This window comes from Amphibalanus amphitrite, unplaced genomic scaffold (genome assembly GCF_019059575.1).
Source record: "Amphibalanus amphitrite isolate SeventyFive unplaced genomic scaffold, NRLGWU_Aamphi_draft 000085F_arrow, whole genome shotgun sequence".
NCBI classification, from domain to species: Eukaryota; Metazoa; Arthropoda; class Thecostraca; order Balanomorpha; family Balanidae; genus Amphibalanus; species Amphibalanus amphitrite.
Genome location: NW_024881581.1, coordinates 525,124 through 539,775, shown reverse-complemented (window position 1 = coordinate 539,775; position 14,652 = coordinate 525,124). Strand labels below are relative to the sequence as shown.

Below are 14,652 nucleotides of genomic sequence, written 5' to 3'. Positions count from 1 at the left end.
GTTGCATTCATAGAAATAAAATGCTGTTACTAATCAAAATAATGCAGATTGTTACCAATAAAACTAAAATTAACTTTCAAAAATATTTTGACGTCATTTAAAGATCATTTAAAAATAAGTTATGTTTTGATTATTACTTGTGGCCTTGTTGATGACGTCAAGATTTTCTCGAAAATATTTCATGATTATGGCGAAAAATGACGTCATACTAAATTAATGCATTAAAAAAACAAATAACACAAAAATGAAAACAAGTTGTCTAGCTATATTGCTAGAGTATACAATTACTGGCTGGTTGTATGCACTATAACCACCCAATTGCACTTAATTTCTGAAGAAAAGACAAATAAATATTTTTCAACAAACCAAGTGTTAGCAATGAAATGGCATACAAAAACAACTCCACCAAATCTTTTTACCTATTCTTTTTTCACCGCAAACCATATTTGTCAATATCTTGAGCTTTTCGCTAAAATAGGAAGAACTTTACCAATAAACGTCATTTATTTAATTAATCCTTTTAACATAATATTCACGACCTTGATCGCAATGCAGCCCGCAAATTTACCAATTTCTAGTTTTGGAGGTCACCGTGGATTTTGGAAGACGGCAAGAGTCAAAATGAATAAGTGATTCAGGTATCATATGTATTCGTTGTCGAACGCATTGAAATATATTGGTAAGTATATATAAATGTCGTAGGATTATGGATGATCTCGCAAGATGATAGGAATATTTTGTCACTGCTGCGCCATTTCGCCAACTTCAACTCTTGAGGTTTGAAAAAAAAATCAATTTTCAGCTTTGAGATTTGAAAATTCCATGTTTAACTTAGAGGTCTGGAATACAATAGCAGTTTTGTAGATGCAGCTGAAAATTATGCAATAAAGAAGCTCTAACATTTGGATAACGGGTAGCTACCTAGGTACCTACCTATTCTTTCTGGATGCCGGTGAAAACTGGCCCTGTTTCACCGGTGATAGCAGCACGCTGTTATTCCATTTCGCGAGTCACACTTCTGGTAGTGTTGGAGGAATAGGTTTTTTGACGTCTCCATGGAAACTCAATTTGACACTTGTAATAGCAGCTTGCTGCTGTCACCTGTGAAACAGGGCCAGGGTGCCTGAGGGCATATTTATTTGGTCTGTGGGGCGTGACGTGGTTGTCACATGGTTTGTGCTAGTGCATTTTAAGAGCCTTGATAAAATCGCCCTAGGCGGCAGGCGCCATGTTTTCACCTTCGTCCTTCTTTCTTTCTAACTAAATCAAATCAAAACAAATCTAACCTAACCTGACCTAACCTAACCAGTATTAGTAGAGCAGATGTCACATGGAGCTTTTCTTACTGAGGAGAGACGCTATACCCAGAGGTGTTTTTTTCTAACAAAACCTAAAACAAACCTAACCTGACCTAACCTAACCTATAGGGTGCGGCAAAAGTATTGATACCTTCCGTCTTTTTGTAATAACTCAATGCATTTCCAACATGCCCCCGAATATGACATTTCTGAGCGCGCCCTTGCGTACCCGCATCCTTCCCCGAGGCGGGGAGTAGCTGAACAGCTGACCTCGACCCAGAGGGTCGCCGGCCAGGGTCATTATCCACCCGGTGGCCGCTGCAGTAGCCACGGCCGAACCATGAAGGTCAAACAATACAGTTTGGCGGCTCGCAGCCGCGCCATTGGCATGCTCCAAGCCGGCAAGACGCAGAGGGACGTTGCCTCACACTTTGGGGTCCCAATCCTCACCATCAAATGCTGGTGGAAGAAGTTTAAGGAGGCAGGGAGCGTCGCAGATTGACCGCGGTCAGGGCGCCCTTCCAGCATCTCGACCGTCGCCAAGATCGTGATGAAGAAAGCGGCTGGAAAATCTGGCCACTCGGCGAGGAAGCTGTCCAAACAGCTCACTCGGAAGAAATATCCGGTGTCCGAGAGGACTGTCCGCCGATACTGGAGGAACACCCTTGGATTGAAGGCCTACAAGATCCGCGTAAGGCCAAAATTAACGGAAAAACAGCGAGCATAGAGGCTTCAGTTTTGTAAGGAACGCAAGAACTGGACTGTGGAAGAGTGGAAACGGGTACTCTTCAGCGACGAGTCTCTCTTTCAACTCTTCCACCACCCAAACCGCCAGAACGAGCGAGTGTGGGCTGAGAACCCGGCTGAAGTCCCGAAGGCGTTCAGCGTCAAATTCCCGCCGAAACTGATGGTGTGGGGCATGATGTCCTACGAGGGACTGAGCCAGCTGCACGTGATCCCGCAGAAGACGTCGGTCAATGCCGAGTACTACGTGGAGCACATCCTCGAGGAAGTCTGCCTCCCTGCCATTAACAGGACGGCCACGACGGGCTCCGTCCTCACGCGCCGCATGGTCGAGCGCAGGTCGGGCAGCATTTTCATGCAGGATGGCGCTCCAGCTCATCGGTCTGCCAGAGCGCAGAAGTGGTGCCGGGAGCACCTCCCCAACTTCTGGGCTAAGGACAAGTGGCCAGGGAACAGCCCTGACCTGAATCCAATTGAAGAGCTCTGGGGGATAATGCAGCAGGAGCTGGACAAGAAAAAACCTCCCAGCAACCTTGGACAGCTCGAGAAGGCGCTCAAGAGGACGTGGGCGAACATCAGCCCACAGACTCTGAAGAACCTGGTGGCCAGCATGCCCGCACGTCTCCCACTCTGTGTCCAGCTTCGTGGAGAATACATTGACCGCTGAAATGAAACTGTTGTTTTAATTTTACGGGAGGGAGGGAATGAATGGTAAGGTATCAAAACTTTTGCCGCACCCTGTACAAACCTAGAACCTAAATTCTAAAACCTACAAACCTTCAACTTACAACCTGCCCTTCAACCTACCTACAAACTACAGCACCTTTCCTCAGTTGGACAACTTTCATGTGATGTCTGCTCTACTAATGCCACCTTACCTACAACCTACAAACTTACAACCTACAACCTAGAAACCTAAAACCTAGAAACCTTCAGCCTAGAAAGTAGAAACCTATAGTGCCTCAGTATCAGTAGTGCTGGCTTACACCTTCTCCATTGGCACCAAGGACAAGGTTCAAAGTTATGTTTATTCTGATGCTTGCAGATGGCAACACTTTATAAAATTACATGCATGTGATTAAGCCAAGTCAAATACAAATAATGAACATCAATGAAAAATGCATTCATATATAACCAAACCTGACCTACCCTAATTGTACAACTTACCATTTACCACCTACAGCAGTCCCAGTGCTTCTCCTTGGTTGGAAAACCTTCATGTGATGTCTACACTAGTAATGCCCAACCTACCAAGCTGCAGCACCAAGGTTTGGTCGGAAAACCTTCATGTGGCATCTTGTGTGGATATTTGGCCCTTGGGCCAAACCAGATTATCCCGGAAGGTAAAATAAGCTTGAAAGATTGGGGAAAAGGCAATTGATAACTCGCTATGAGATCTTTCAAAATTATCAGGTCATTTTTCAATCAGGTCATTTCTGAGGTCACTAGAGGTCTTTAAAAGTAAAATTATCACGAATTTCGGTTCCCAATTTCGACAACTTTTCATACAGCGGTGCATGACTCGGGAACCAACAGAGCTGCAGTGCCGCGGGAAAGTGTATTCGGTAGCTACTTACTTGAAAGTTCTTTCTTAGGATTGTTCTCAGATTTGATCAAAGGTCATTGCTTTAGCCTCCGGAGAGCAAAAACTCAAAATTTGACATTTTTCGGTAAACGTCTGTAATAACTCTGACACCAAGCGCGTATTACGTTCGTTTTACCGGCATCACGTTTCTCTAGTTGAGACACGTCAAATGAACTTTAAGTTGACAACTTAGGTCATGGTCACAGAAAAGGTCATGTTGCATATCATGCATATCAGCCCTGGCTTACACCTTCTCAAAAATTGGACCTCAGGTCAAGGTAATGGCCTGACAGGAAAAGGTCATGCTACATATCAGTCGATCCGTATCGTCGAGCCGAACAGATCTAAAGCGTTTTCCCCGCTGGAGCGTAACGAGGGGGTCACGGGTGCCATTTTCCGGTTCATTGTGTCATGTTTACTTGTAATTCGATGTTTGAAAGTGTTTAGAATGACGTTGGTCCAAAAGAGGCGCTTTTCAATTTTTCCCATTGACTTAAATGGAGAGGTCGGATAATTGATCTGACCTTAGGTCACCGATATCAAATTTCCGAGAGAAACATTTTGTAGGTACTGTTATCCTTATCAATTGCTGAAAGTTTTAAAGTGATCGGCCACTCGGTGTAGCTATGGCTGGCATTTAATTTTTTATGAGGTGAGGCCACCTGGCGTGACCTTGTGACCTGACGTTGAGTGACCTTGGCCTGAAATTTACACAGCATATGCAGAAAAGATGCATGATAAGCCTGATAAGGTGTGCTGAAAACGGTGCCGCCGGAGGGGGTGTTCAAACACCCCCCAGCAGGGCGCGGGTTAATAAAGTGTCGTTTTCAATGCTTCGTACCACGACTCCGAAACCCTGCTCTGTAGCCCTACGCGAGATAGCGCCCTTAGCGTTCACGCGAGCGTCTAGAGACTTGAATAGGATTGGTAAAGTTTTATTTTACCCTCACTGTAAACATCTTTTAGAACACAGCACGAGAATTGCAGGCTGAATTACTCCAAGAGAATTACTCAGCCCCCGCTCACGAGCTCCAGAATCCCTTTACCGTGACGTCACCACGGCGGTAGAATCTCCCTTCACCCATAGGCATGCATTGCACATTTCATCATCTTTCGAGCGAGCTGGAGAAAAAACAAGGATTATGTGCCATCAAAAGTTGTACCAATGTAACAATGAGTTCGCCTCATTACGATAAATGGGGCTGACACTAAAAAAAGGACTATATCGAGCCAACATCAGCAATTCAAATGACGCCTTCATTTCAACGTGAAGGATTTCCTCTACCATGACGTCACCACGGCGCCTTTATTTCCCTAGTGAACCACCCTGAGTAGTAAAGGAATCTTGGCATTACTGAGAAAACTGCTTAGTGCACATTGTGCCGTTGATATGAATAATATTTTTTTCTTCAAAATAAGTTTGAACACCGATCATTTACCGTTAAGTTAAACGCTGTACGAGTTGCTAATTACTTCAGTTATTATTCCCGACAAATCGTCTATCCCTGTGGGGTTGTAACTATGGGCAACTACGAATTGCGAGTCCGGGAACTAGGAGCCAGGTAGAAATGATTTTGATAAAGTTGATCGTCTGTGAACTTAATGTGCGCCAACCAGTTTTCGTGTTTCAGCTACCAGTTCTCGTGCTGTGTTCAAGGAGACGTTTACAGTGAGTGTCAAACTTAAAGTAAACGAGCTAAGGTTCATCTTGTTCGACAGGTTGAATGACGATGAGAAGACGGGCACAACTCAAGATGCGTTATTGACTGCTGCCGCTGCATGCCTCTGAAACTTAAGCTCCACGTTACGATCACTCCCAGGTCATTTTGTTCTGTCTCCGCCTGCATTGCCAATTCTATCACAATTTGCATCCTATCCCTTGATCATTGCCTTTCATCCTCACTCTGAAAATGTAGTGTTCGCACGACACACCTACACACACTAACTAATACTAAGGTGGATATATTTTTTTAATAATTGTCTCTGGAACGATCCCAAGCATTGCTTGGCAACCTGTCTTGTTGGGTGTCCCTCTTGACCTGTCACTGGTGGCCTCATCACTCCATGTCTCCCCCGAGGAGCTGGTCGAGTCCGTCGCCGGGTCGACCGACTGCCGCCCTGCCCCGCTCGCCGCTGCCGCTCCTTGGCCCCGGCCGGTCTCCCCTATATACCTACCCACTGTCATCATATTGCAGTTGCCCTGCAGCGGTTTTCTTAGAATACGAGTACAATGTGGAATCGAGCACCGAACTAATTCCTGTGATGATGTCATGATTCTGAATGTATCTAACATTGCCTTTTACCGATGTGCTGTCAAGTTGTATGCATTGGTTGTCATTCCCTTTCTATAACCCTTACTACCTGCTCCCTTTGCAATTCTTGTTTGTTTATTTTGTTGGGTTAGGCCCTTTCGTTCAATTGAGACCATTGCAGAACCGCGAGGATGATAGGAATTAGGGGGAGACTTTGGTCTGGGCAGGCACTTAAAGAGAGTCACCGGTGCTGACCCCGATCCAAATAGACAGACCGACCAGCCCCCCAAGTACTCTCTGCACCTGGTTACGGCTGTGGTCCCTTAGGAGCTGCGGTGCGCTCCAATGGGAGCCGCCCGCATCGGATAAAGTTGCCTGTCCAGCCCGGATTAAGGGGTTGCGGCGTGGAGGAGAGGGATTTGAAATTTTGAATGTCCTGAGGATGGAAACGACGGAACGGTTGCTTTGTGATGAGGGCCTTTACTGTATAACCTATTTGGAAAGTAATCTGGGTGTGTCCTATGGGCTGTGACCGTGGATAAAAAGCAAGTGTTTTGAATCGACTGATTCTGTAAACCTCAGTGCAAGGCCATATTACATATACCTCAGTGTAGGATAATTATCTTTACTATTTTTTTTTCATTCTGTCGACAGATGAACGGGAACAATGGCCGAGACGAGCCCTTCCAGCGTACGAGAGAAGTTTGTGGCTGTATTCCAGTCGGTGCTGCCATCTGTGGGCAGCGGCGAGAGCCTGAGCCTGCTGCTGACCTCGCTGGAGTCGTGCCTGTCGAACAACGCGACCGTGTTCCTGGCGGCTCACGGCGAGCCGGCCGGGGAGCGGCAGCGCAGCCATGAATTCACCGTATGGGTGCTGGCGCAGCTGGTCCTGGTGCAGGGCGATCTGCCCGACGGAGCGACGAGGCAGCGCGCCGCCTCCTGCGCCGTCCGTCTGCTGCGCACGCTGCACGCGCGCGAGCCGGTGCTGCTGGCGGGCGCCGTGCTGCCGCTGTGGCTGTCGCTGCTGCAGCAGCTGACGGCGCCGGCCGCCGGTGGCGCCACGCTGCGGCTGCTGGAGGACTCACCGCTGCCGCCGGTGGAGAGGCGTCTGCCGGTCGGCACTGCGCTGGCTGCCTTCCGAGACACGGTGCTCGGCTGGCTGCTGTGTGAGGAAGTGCTCCAGCTGCTGGTGATGTCTAACGCTCAGCTGAGCGCCGCCGTCACCTGCCTCGGCCGTCTTGGGCGCACCGGTAGCCGCTCTGCAGCGCTGCGGGCCGTCACCAGTCTGGTGGGCGAGCGGCCGGCATCCCTGAGACACCGCCTGCTGCGTGCCCGCCTGTTGCCGCCGACCCCAGCGCCGGCCGAGTTCACCCGCCTGCCGCCGGCCGCCTGGCGCGACGCTGCAGTGTCGCGAGCTGCGTCGGTAACACCGCCTGAACAGATGGCGCTGCATATGCTGAGTGCGATCGAGGAATCCCCGGTGAACGGGTTTTCTGGCGTGTATCGGCACGCAGTGGACGCGACGGAGTGTATGCTGCAGTGGCCGGTGGATGTGGAGGTGCAGAAGCTGCTGGTGGCCGTGCTCTCCCTGCCGTGGCTCGGGGCAGAGGTCAGCTGGCTGGACCTGCAGCCGACGGCCGGTCGACCCGAGGTCAGAGCGCGACTGGAAGCCGTTATCTCCAAGCTGGGTCCTGCCGCGGGCTCTGACGCGGCCGAGGACTGCCTGCGTGTGCTGGTCATGTTCCCGCACTTCGTGTGTCCGCTGTGGCGAGCCAAACTGGTCGGTAAACTCTGTGGTCAGTGTGAGGTCAGCGAGGAGCTCTTGCCGGCAGCGGCCCTCAATATCGGCCGATCGGCAACCGGACAGCTAATGGCGGCGGTGACGTCATATAGCCAGCTGGCTCCCCTCGGCCGGCTGCTGTGTCTGAGTGCCGGGTCCGCCTCTGTGTGTCTGGAAGAGGAGGGATCGGCAGACCCTCCAGCAGACTGTATAGGACTGGGAAAACTGCAGATGTACTGTGCTCAGTGTGACTGGCAGTTGCCGCCAGAGGGAGCGCGGCGCATGTCAGTTGCTACGGTGCCGCCCACTGAAGTGGTCGCTGTCATCATCGGAGCTGTGACGTCATGGGAGCGGCCGGTGACGTCATCCGAGCACCGGGCGCTTGTGAGTTGCATAAACCACGCCGAGGACCGAACAGCCGTGGTGCGCGCTGTGCTGGCACTGCCGAACGCTGCCGAGTGGTCGCCGGCGCTGTCTCAGGTGCTGTACGGAGGGGGAGACGATGACGACCGCGACTGGCGGCCGGCACAGACGCTGCTGTTTGAGTGGCTGGCGTCTCTGGATGACGAGCAGTGCGCGCACGTGTTGGACAGTCTGCTGTATCGGGTCCAGTGGATGTCTCCGTGGGTGATGGCGCAGGTTCTGGCGGTGCTGCAGCGACCTCTGCTGTGTGGTCAGTCCGCGATCTCGGCCACGGCGCACCTCTGTCTGCAGGAGCTGGCGCGGAGGTCCGAGCTGCCGCCCTCCCAGCTGTGGCTCGGCCACCGCGCGGTGGTGTGCGCCGCCTTGGCGAAGCACCTGCTCCAGTCGGGCGCGCCGCTGGCAAGACTGGGCGCCGCTGCCGCCGCCTGGGAGTGGCGTTCGCTGGCCACTCTGCTCCAGGTGGGCCGAAGACACCTTCTGCCGCCGCTCGTGGTCGCCATGGCAACGGCTGGACGCGCCGACCTCCTGGACGACGCCGTGGCGACGCTCGAGACGAGTCCGATGGACCTGCTCATCGACAACTACCAGTACGTCATGTCGCATCTGGTGCTGTCGGGGAGACGCGCCGACCTCGGAAAGCTACATGCGTTCATCGAGAAGGCTACTGGGAAGGATATTGCTGGGATCCGGCGCTGCTCCCTGCAGGGCCAGGTCAGCGAGCTCGTACTGGGTATGCACGCCCATCGAGAAGATGTGATCCGCGAGCTGGGCTGTCTGGCGCAGCTGGACGACGACGGCCCACCAAGCGGACGGCCCGTGCCACTGGAGACGCTCGTGAAGTACTTGTCGGGCCGGCTACTGGGTGTGCTGGGCTCGGCAGATGCACGCCTTAGCTCCTCGGTCACCTCCGATGAGGAAAAGCGTCTCGTGCTGCTGTCCGTGGGCGAGCTGTGCAAGCTGCTTGGCCGTGCCCCCGTCTCAGCAATTAGCAGGAAGATGGTGGCCACGCTGAAAGCGGGCCTGTCAGTTAGAGGTGTGGATCATGCATCTGTGTGGGTCAGTATGATACGCGCGCTCGATGGTCCTGCTCTTCGCGCACTGGCGTCTGAGCTGCTGGTGACACTGGCGCCTCTGCCACCTGCTGAGCGTGCTCCTGCGCTGAAATGCCTGCTGACAGAGCGAGCTGAGGACTTGACTGATGTACTGGACGAGCTGCCGGACGTGGACTCGCTGCCTCAGCTGGGCGCCGTCAGCCTGTGCAACTCTCAGGCGCCGCTCGCCGACCGGCTGGCGCGCGCTGTCCGCATGCTGACCCACCACAGTGTGCTGGTGCGGCGGCACGTTCTGCTGGACGTGCGCCGGCTGCTGGCGCAGCACAGTAAGGAGCTGAACACCATGGTGCGGTCAGCGGCCGGCGGCCAGCCGACGCTCGGTGAACTGATGGACGCCCTGCTGGCCGCCTGCCGGGACGCCGACAATGACGCCCGCCGCCTGGTGGCCGAATGTCTCGGCTCGCTGGGCGCCATCGATCCGGCGCGGCTCACCACCGCCGACAAAGTAGTGAATTCTGCACAGCCTGTGCCGCTGGCGCCCATCGCTTCGGACGATTTCGCCACAGAGTTGCTTACTCAGCTGGGAAGAGCGTACAGTGCGGCACCAGATGGAACATCTCAGGCCTTTGCGTCCTTCGCCATGCAGGAGGTGCTAAAAATTTACGGTGTGAGCGGCGGCGGCGGGGCGGCACTGTGGGATTCACTGCCGGCAGAGCTGCGGCAACTCCTGGCTCCGATGCGGACATCCAAGTACAACGTGACAACCTCGCAGAGCCGGAACCCTTCTTTGATTGTGTACGGCAGTGCTGATGCCGCCGGAGGATACTCTGACTGGGTCGGTCTGTGGCTGACTCAGCTGTCCAGTTTCGTCACGCAGTCACAAGCAGCGCAGGTGTTCAACGCCACGCGCTCCGTTGCGTGTCGTGACGTGACGCTGGCGGCGTTCCTGCTGCCGTATGTCCTGGTGACGGCCGTCATCGACGGAGGCGACGCCGCGCAGCGAGCGGCCCTGGCTGAGATCGAGGCTGTGCTGCGCGACCAGTCGCCAAAGTCCACCGAGACCCACCGACTCTGCTGCCGCTCTGTGTTTGCTGTGCTCGACGCAGCGGCCGGCTGGCGGCTCGATCGACAAGCACAGTGCGGCAACAGCTCACGACTGCTGGACGCGTTGCGCCGGGATGACACCGCTTTCTGCGCAGTCTCCGCCTTCCTTGAACGCGTACCGTTTGACGTGGTGGCCGAAGCTAGCCGACGCTGCGGTGGGCAAAAGAGGGCACTGCAGTCATTAGAACTCCACCTACGAAGGCACCCGACGGAACTGGCGGCGCGACTGCCGCTGCTGCAGGCGCTGTACGTCTCGCTGGCCGAGCCGGACGGCGTGGCCGGCGTGTCTGCCACTCGGCAGGAGGCCCCGTCAGTGGCGGACCAGCTAGTGCTGCACCAATCGCGTGGCCAGCTTCAGGACGCGCTCTCCTGCTACGAACACGTGTGCAGTACGCCGGGCAGTGAACTGGAGGGGTACCGAGGCCTGGTGAGCTGCTACCTGAGTCTGGACCAGCCGCACTCGGCGCTGGGCCTGGCGCGCGCGCTCGCCGCCCGCTCCGACGCCTGGCAAGAAGAGTTTGGAGAGTTGCTGGTGGAGGCCACCTGGCGTCTGGGCCAGTGGGACGCGCTGGAGCCGGCGCTCGAAGACACTCCGCTCACTTCGTGGGGAGCCGCCGTGGGCGCAACACTCCTCCACGCCGACCAAAAGAAGAAAACTGAGTTTGAGAAGATGCTGAGCTTTTGTCGCGAGCAAGAGATGGCACCTCTCTGCCTAGCCACGATCGAGAAGGGAAGTTACGCGCGGGAGTACGAGCATTTAGTGCGCTTACACATTCTGAGCGATATGGAGCGTGCGCTGCCCAGCCTTCTCTGGGAAGAGGGAGAGCCAAACACCGCCGCAGAGCTGGCGACCTGGCAGCGCCGACTGGACACCGTGCGGCCGGCGGTGAGCTCTCTGGAGCCAGTGCTCACTGCTCGCCGTGCGGTTCTCACCCTAGCTCGAGATAGACTGAGAGACCGTGCCTCCAGTGCTGCCGACACACTTGACCTAGAGATCGGTCGGTGCTGGCTGCGCAGCGCGCGCGTCTCGCGGGAGGCGGGCCAGCTGCAGAGGGCGGCCAACTGCCTGCTCCAGATGGAACCCCAGGAGCGCCGGTTGCCCGAGGCGTTCGTGGAGCGAGCACGACTTCTGTGGCTGCGTGGAGATGGAGACAATGCCATCCGCGTGCTGCGCCAGGGCGTGGAGAGCCACTTCCCGGACTGGTCTGCGAACCTGAAGGCTGGCCGGCTGACCACGGAGAACCGCAACATCCTGGCAGAAGCGAAACTCCTGCTGGCGCGCTACTGTGAGGAGTCGGCGCACATGGACAGCAGCGTCATCAATCAGCACTTCCTTGAGGTGACTGAGATTCGCCTAGACTGGGAAGAGGTACACTTCTACACCGCCAAGTACTTAGAGCGACTTTGGGCGGCGCTGCCGGCGGTTGGACGTGACTCGAGCCAGCTGGCGGCACGCGTAGTGCACGCGCTCGGGAAGTCTCTCCAGTACGGCTGCCGGCATGTCTACGAGTCGATGCCGCGGTTGCTCAGTGTGTGGCTGGACTATGGCGCTGATGTGTCAAACAACAAGACCAACAAACGAGCTGTGGACGCGGCGCTGGTGGCGAAGAACATAGACATGATGTGCCGGAGGGTTGGCCAGCTGCTGCAAGGGCTTCCTCTGTACTGCTTCCTCACCTCGCTGCCGCAGATCATCTCGCGTATCTGCCACGGCCGACCTGAGGTGTACGCCCAGATCCGCGACATCCTGGCCGCCCTGCTGGCCACCTATCCCAGGCAGTGCATGTGGTCGATGCTGGCCGTCTCTCGCTCGTCGTATCCCATGCGGGTCGAACGCTGTCAGGATGTCTTCGCGCGCGCCAAAGCGAAGAAGCCGTCTCTGGCGACCTTCATCAGCGACGTCTCGCGTCTGGCCGACAAGCTGGTGGATCTCTCCAACAAGCCTGTGGACAAGAAAGTGAGCCGCCTGAGCATGACGGCTTTCTTCCCGAGCCTGCGCCGACTAGTGACGGCCAACTTCTCACAGATCTTGGTGCCGCTACAGCAGCAGATGACGGTGGTGCTGCCCGAGACGGCCGCGCAGCACGGTAACAACTTCCAGCCGTTCCCCGATGACCAGGTGTGCATCGCCGGCTTCGAAGACGAGCTGGAAGTGATGCCGTCGTTAGTCAAGCCGAAGAAGATCACCATACGGGGTACGGACGGTCGCAAGTACACAATGATGGCCAAGCCAAAGGACGACCTTCGCAAAGACTCGAGGCTGATGGAGTTCAACCGGCTGGTTAACAGACACTTGGCCAGCGACGCCGAAGCGCGGTCACGAAGTCTCCGTATCCGGACATACACGGTCATCCCTCTAAACGACGAGTGCGGCCTGCTGCAGTGGGTGCCGAACCTGAGCGGCATGCGCCAGGTGCTGCTCACCCAGTACCGCCGGCGTGGCAACGTCATGACCAACGCCGAGCTGAAGCAGGTCTGTCCGCGTCTCGAAGACTCCCTGGAGACCAAACGTAAGGTGCTGGTGGAGCAGCTTCTGCCACGCCACCCGCCGCTGCTCAGCCAGTGGCTGGTGGACACCTTTGCCGAGCCGCAGGCGTGGTACACGGCGCGCCTCAACTACGCCAGGACCACGGCCGTCATGTCCATGATCGGCTACATCCTCGGCCTCGGTGACCGGCACGGCGAGAACATCCTGCTGGACGCCTCCTGTGGTGACTGCGTGCACGTCGACTTCAACTGTCTCTTCAACAAGGGCGAGCTGTTCGATTGGCCGGAGCGCGTGCCGTTCCGGCTGACGCACAACATGGTGAATGCGCTCGGTCCTACGGGCGTGGAGGGCGTGTACCGGACCGCCTGCGAGGTGACCATGTCGGTGATGCGCCAGCAGCAGGACGCGCTCATGTGCGTGCTGCGGCCGTTCGTGCACGATCCACTCGTTGAATGGAGCAAACAGGAGCGCAAGACGCGCGACGTCGGCGAGATTGTTAACGAGAAAGCGCAGGCGCACGTGGGCGACATTGAGCAGCGCCTCCGCGGCCAGGTGCGCTCCAAACTGAAGCCGGTGCCGATTCCGCTGTCGGTGGCCGGCCAGGTCAACTACCTGATCGAGGAGGCTACCAGCGTCGACAACCTGTGCCAGATGTATATCGGCTGGGCGGCGCACTTCTGAGTGGGCCAGCGGCAGCCGTACTACTCAGCTACTGTGATGTTTGTTTTGTGAACCGGACAGGTTCGCAGCTGTGCCATTTGCGCTTCGTCATTGTACTGACCTGTGAAGCATCTTGTGATTTTTTGATAATGTGTTCGTTGTTTGTCAGCACCTACCAGCTGGTGCAGTTTTGTATTTTTCAACTAAAGTATTTGTTGATTCGAGAGTGATGTTAAGAACCTAAAATATTGCAAATAAATGAGTTTTGTATTGATATAACGGGAGCTGTATGTAGACAATGGAGATCGAGATGGCGTGAAGGTAATACGGCGAACCGTTTGGGGTACAGAAATGTCAACATGTTCATATGATGCAGTGACCTGCGAGCAAACCACGGTTTACGATATCAGCATTGAGTGATACTGATGCCTGGCCTGTCCGCGGCCGGTTTTTATTTCGTATGTGTAGGCCTTTGCGGTCAAATCAAATTTCCCGAGAGCCGGAGGGATGATAGAAATCAAGGGATGACAATGGTCTGGGCAGTGTGGGTGGGCGGTCACACTGGTGCGCCGCCGGGGCTGAGCCCGTCCAGTGGACAGGCCACCCAGCTCCGTCAATGCAATGGTCACCCCACTGCACGATGGATCTACCGGATCTACTCCCTGGGGAGGAGCTATACGCTACCCGCGCCGGGTATGAGACTGTTCACTGTTCTGTCCAGCACAGGGGGTTCGAGGCGTGGAGAAGATGACGAGGATTCTGGATATGAAAAATGACTGAACGGGTTTCCCGTCCTCTCAGATTTAGGTATATTAGACTGCCGCTGATTTCCCGCGGTTTTGGATTCGTTCGTCGAACGAAATGAAAATCTGCCATACCACGTTTGGAAATCATTCGATCGATAAATGTCACTTTTCCCATGAACGCTTACGCGGCAAATTTGAAACTGTCTGCATGCAGAATTTCGTATTAGCTTCTTGCCGTGCGCGTTGGCTAGTTTTCAGAGGCGGATCCAGCTCAGAGTTTTTTTTTTGGAGGGGGGGGGGCAAATCGTAACAATTTATCGAATCTTTCCATGCCTCGTCCATAGGCGTAATGTTAAAACCACGGTGTTAAAACTATGCCGTTTGGGGGGACAAATGCCCATTTTGCCCCCCCCCCCCCCTGGATCCGCCACTGCTAGTTTTTGTTTTCAAAGTTTCAAATAATTTGTCAAAAAAATTGTAAAATGTTTCTAGATTGTAGAAGGTTTCGCTAGGTTTTGGA

General features: G+C 54.7%; 1 protein-coding gene across 2 annotated transcripts; it reads left to right on the top strand.

The window, feature by feature from the left end:
• Positions 1–546: 546 nt before the first annotated feature.
• Positions 547–13,665, top strand: LOC122379853 (serine/threonine-protein kinase ATR-like). 2 transcript variants are annotated; one of them, XM_043362403.1, is made up of 2 exons: positions 547–679; positions 6,534–13,665. In XM_043362403.1, the coding sequence occupies exon 2, from the start codon at positions 6,547–6,549 to the stop codon at positions 13,405–13,407; it is 6,861 nt and encodes a 2,286-aa protein (XP_043218338.1). In that variant the 5' UTR covers positions 547–679; positions 6,534–6,546; the 3' UTR covers positions 13,408–13,665. The 2 variants fall into 2 exon arrangements, with proteins under 2 accessions (XP_043218338.1, XP_043218337.1); XM_043362402.1 differs by lacking the exon at positions 547–679 and adding an exon at positions 813–837.
• The last annotated feature ends 987 nt before the right edge of the window (positions 13,666–14,652 follow it).

Coding starts and splice junctions, on each gene's coding strand:
- LOC122379853 (XM_043362403.1), top strand. CDS start 6,547: ATGGCCGAGACGAGCCCTTCCAGCGTACGAGAGAAGTTTGTGGCTGTA.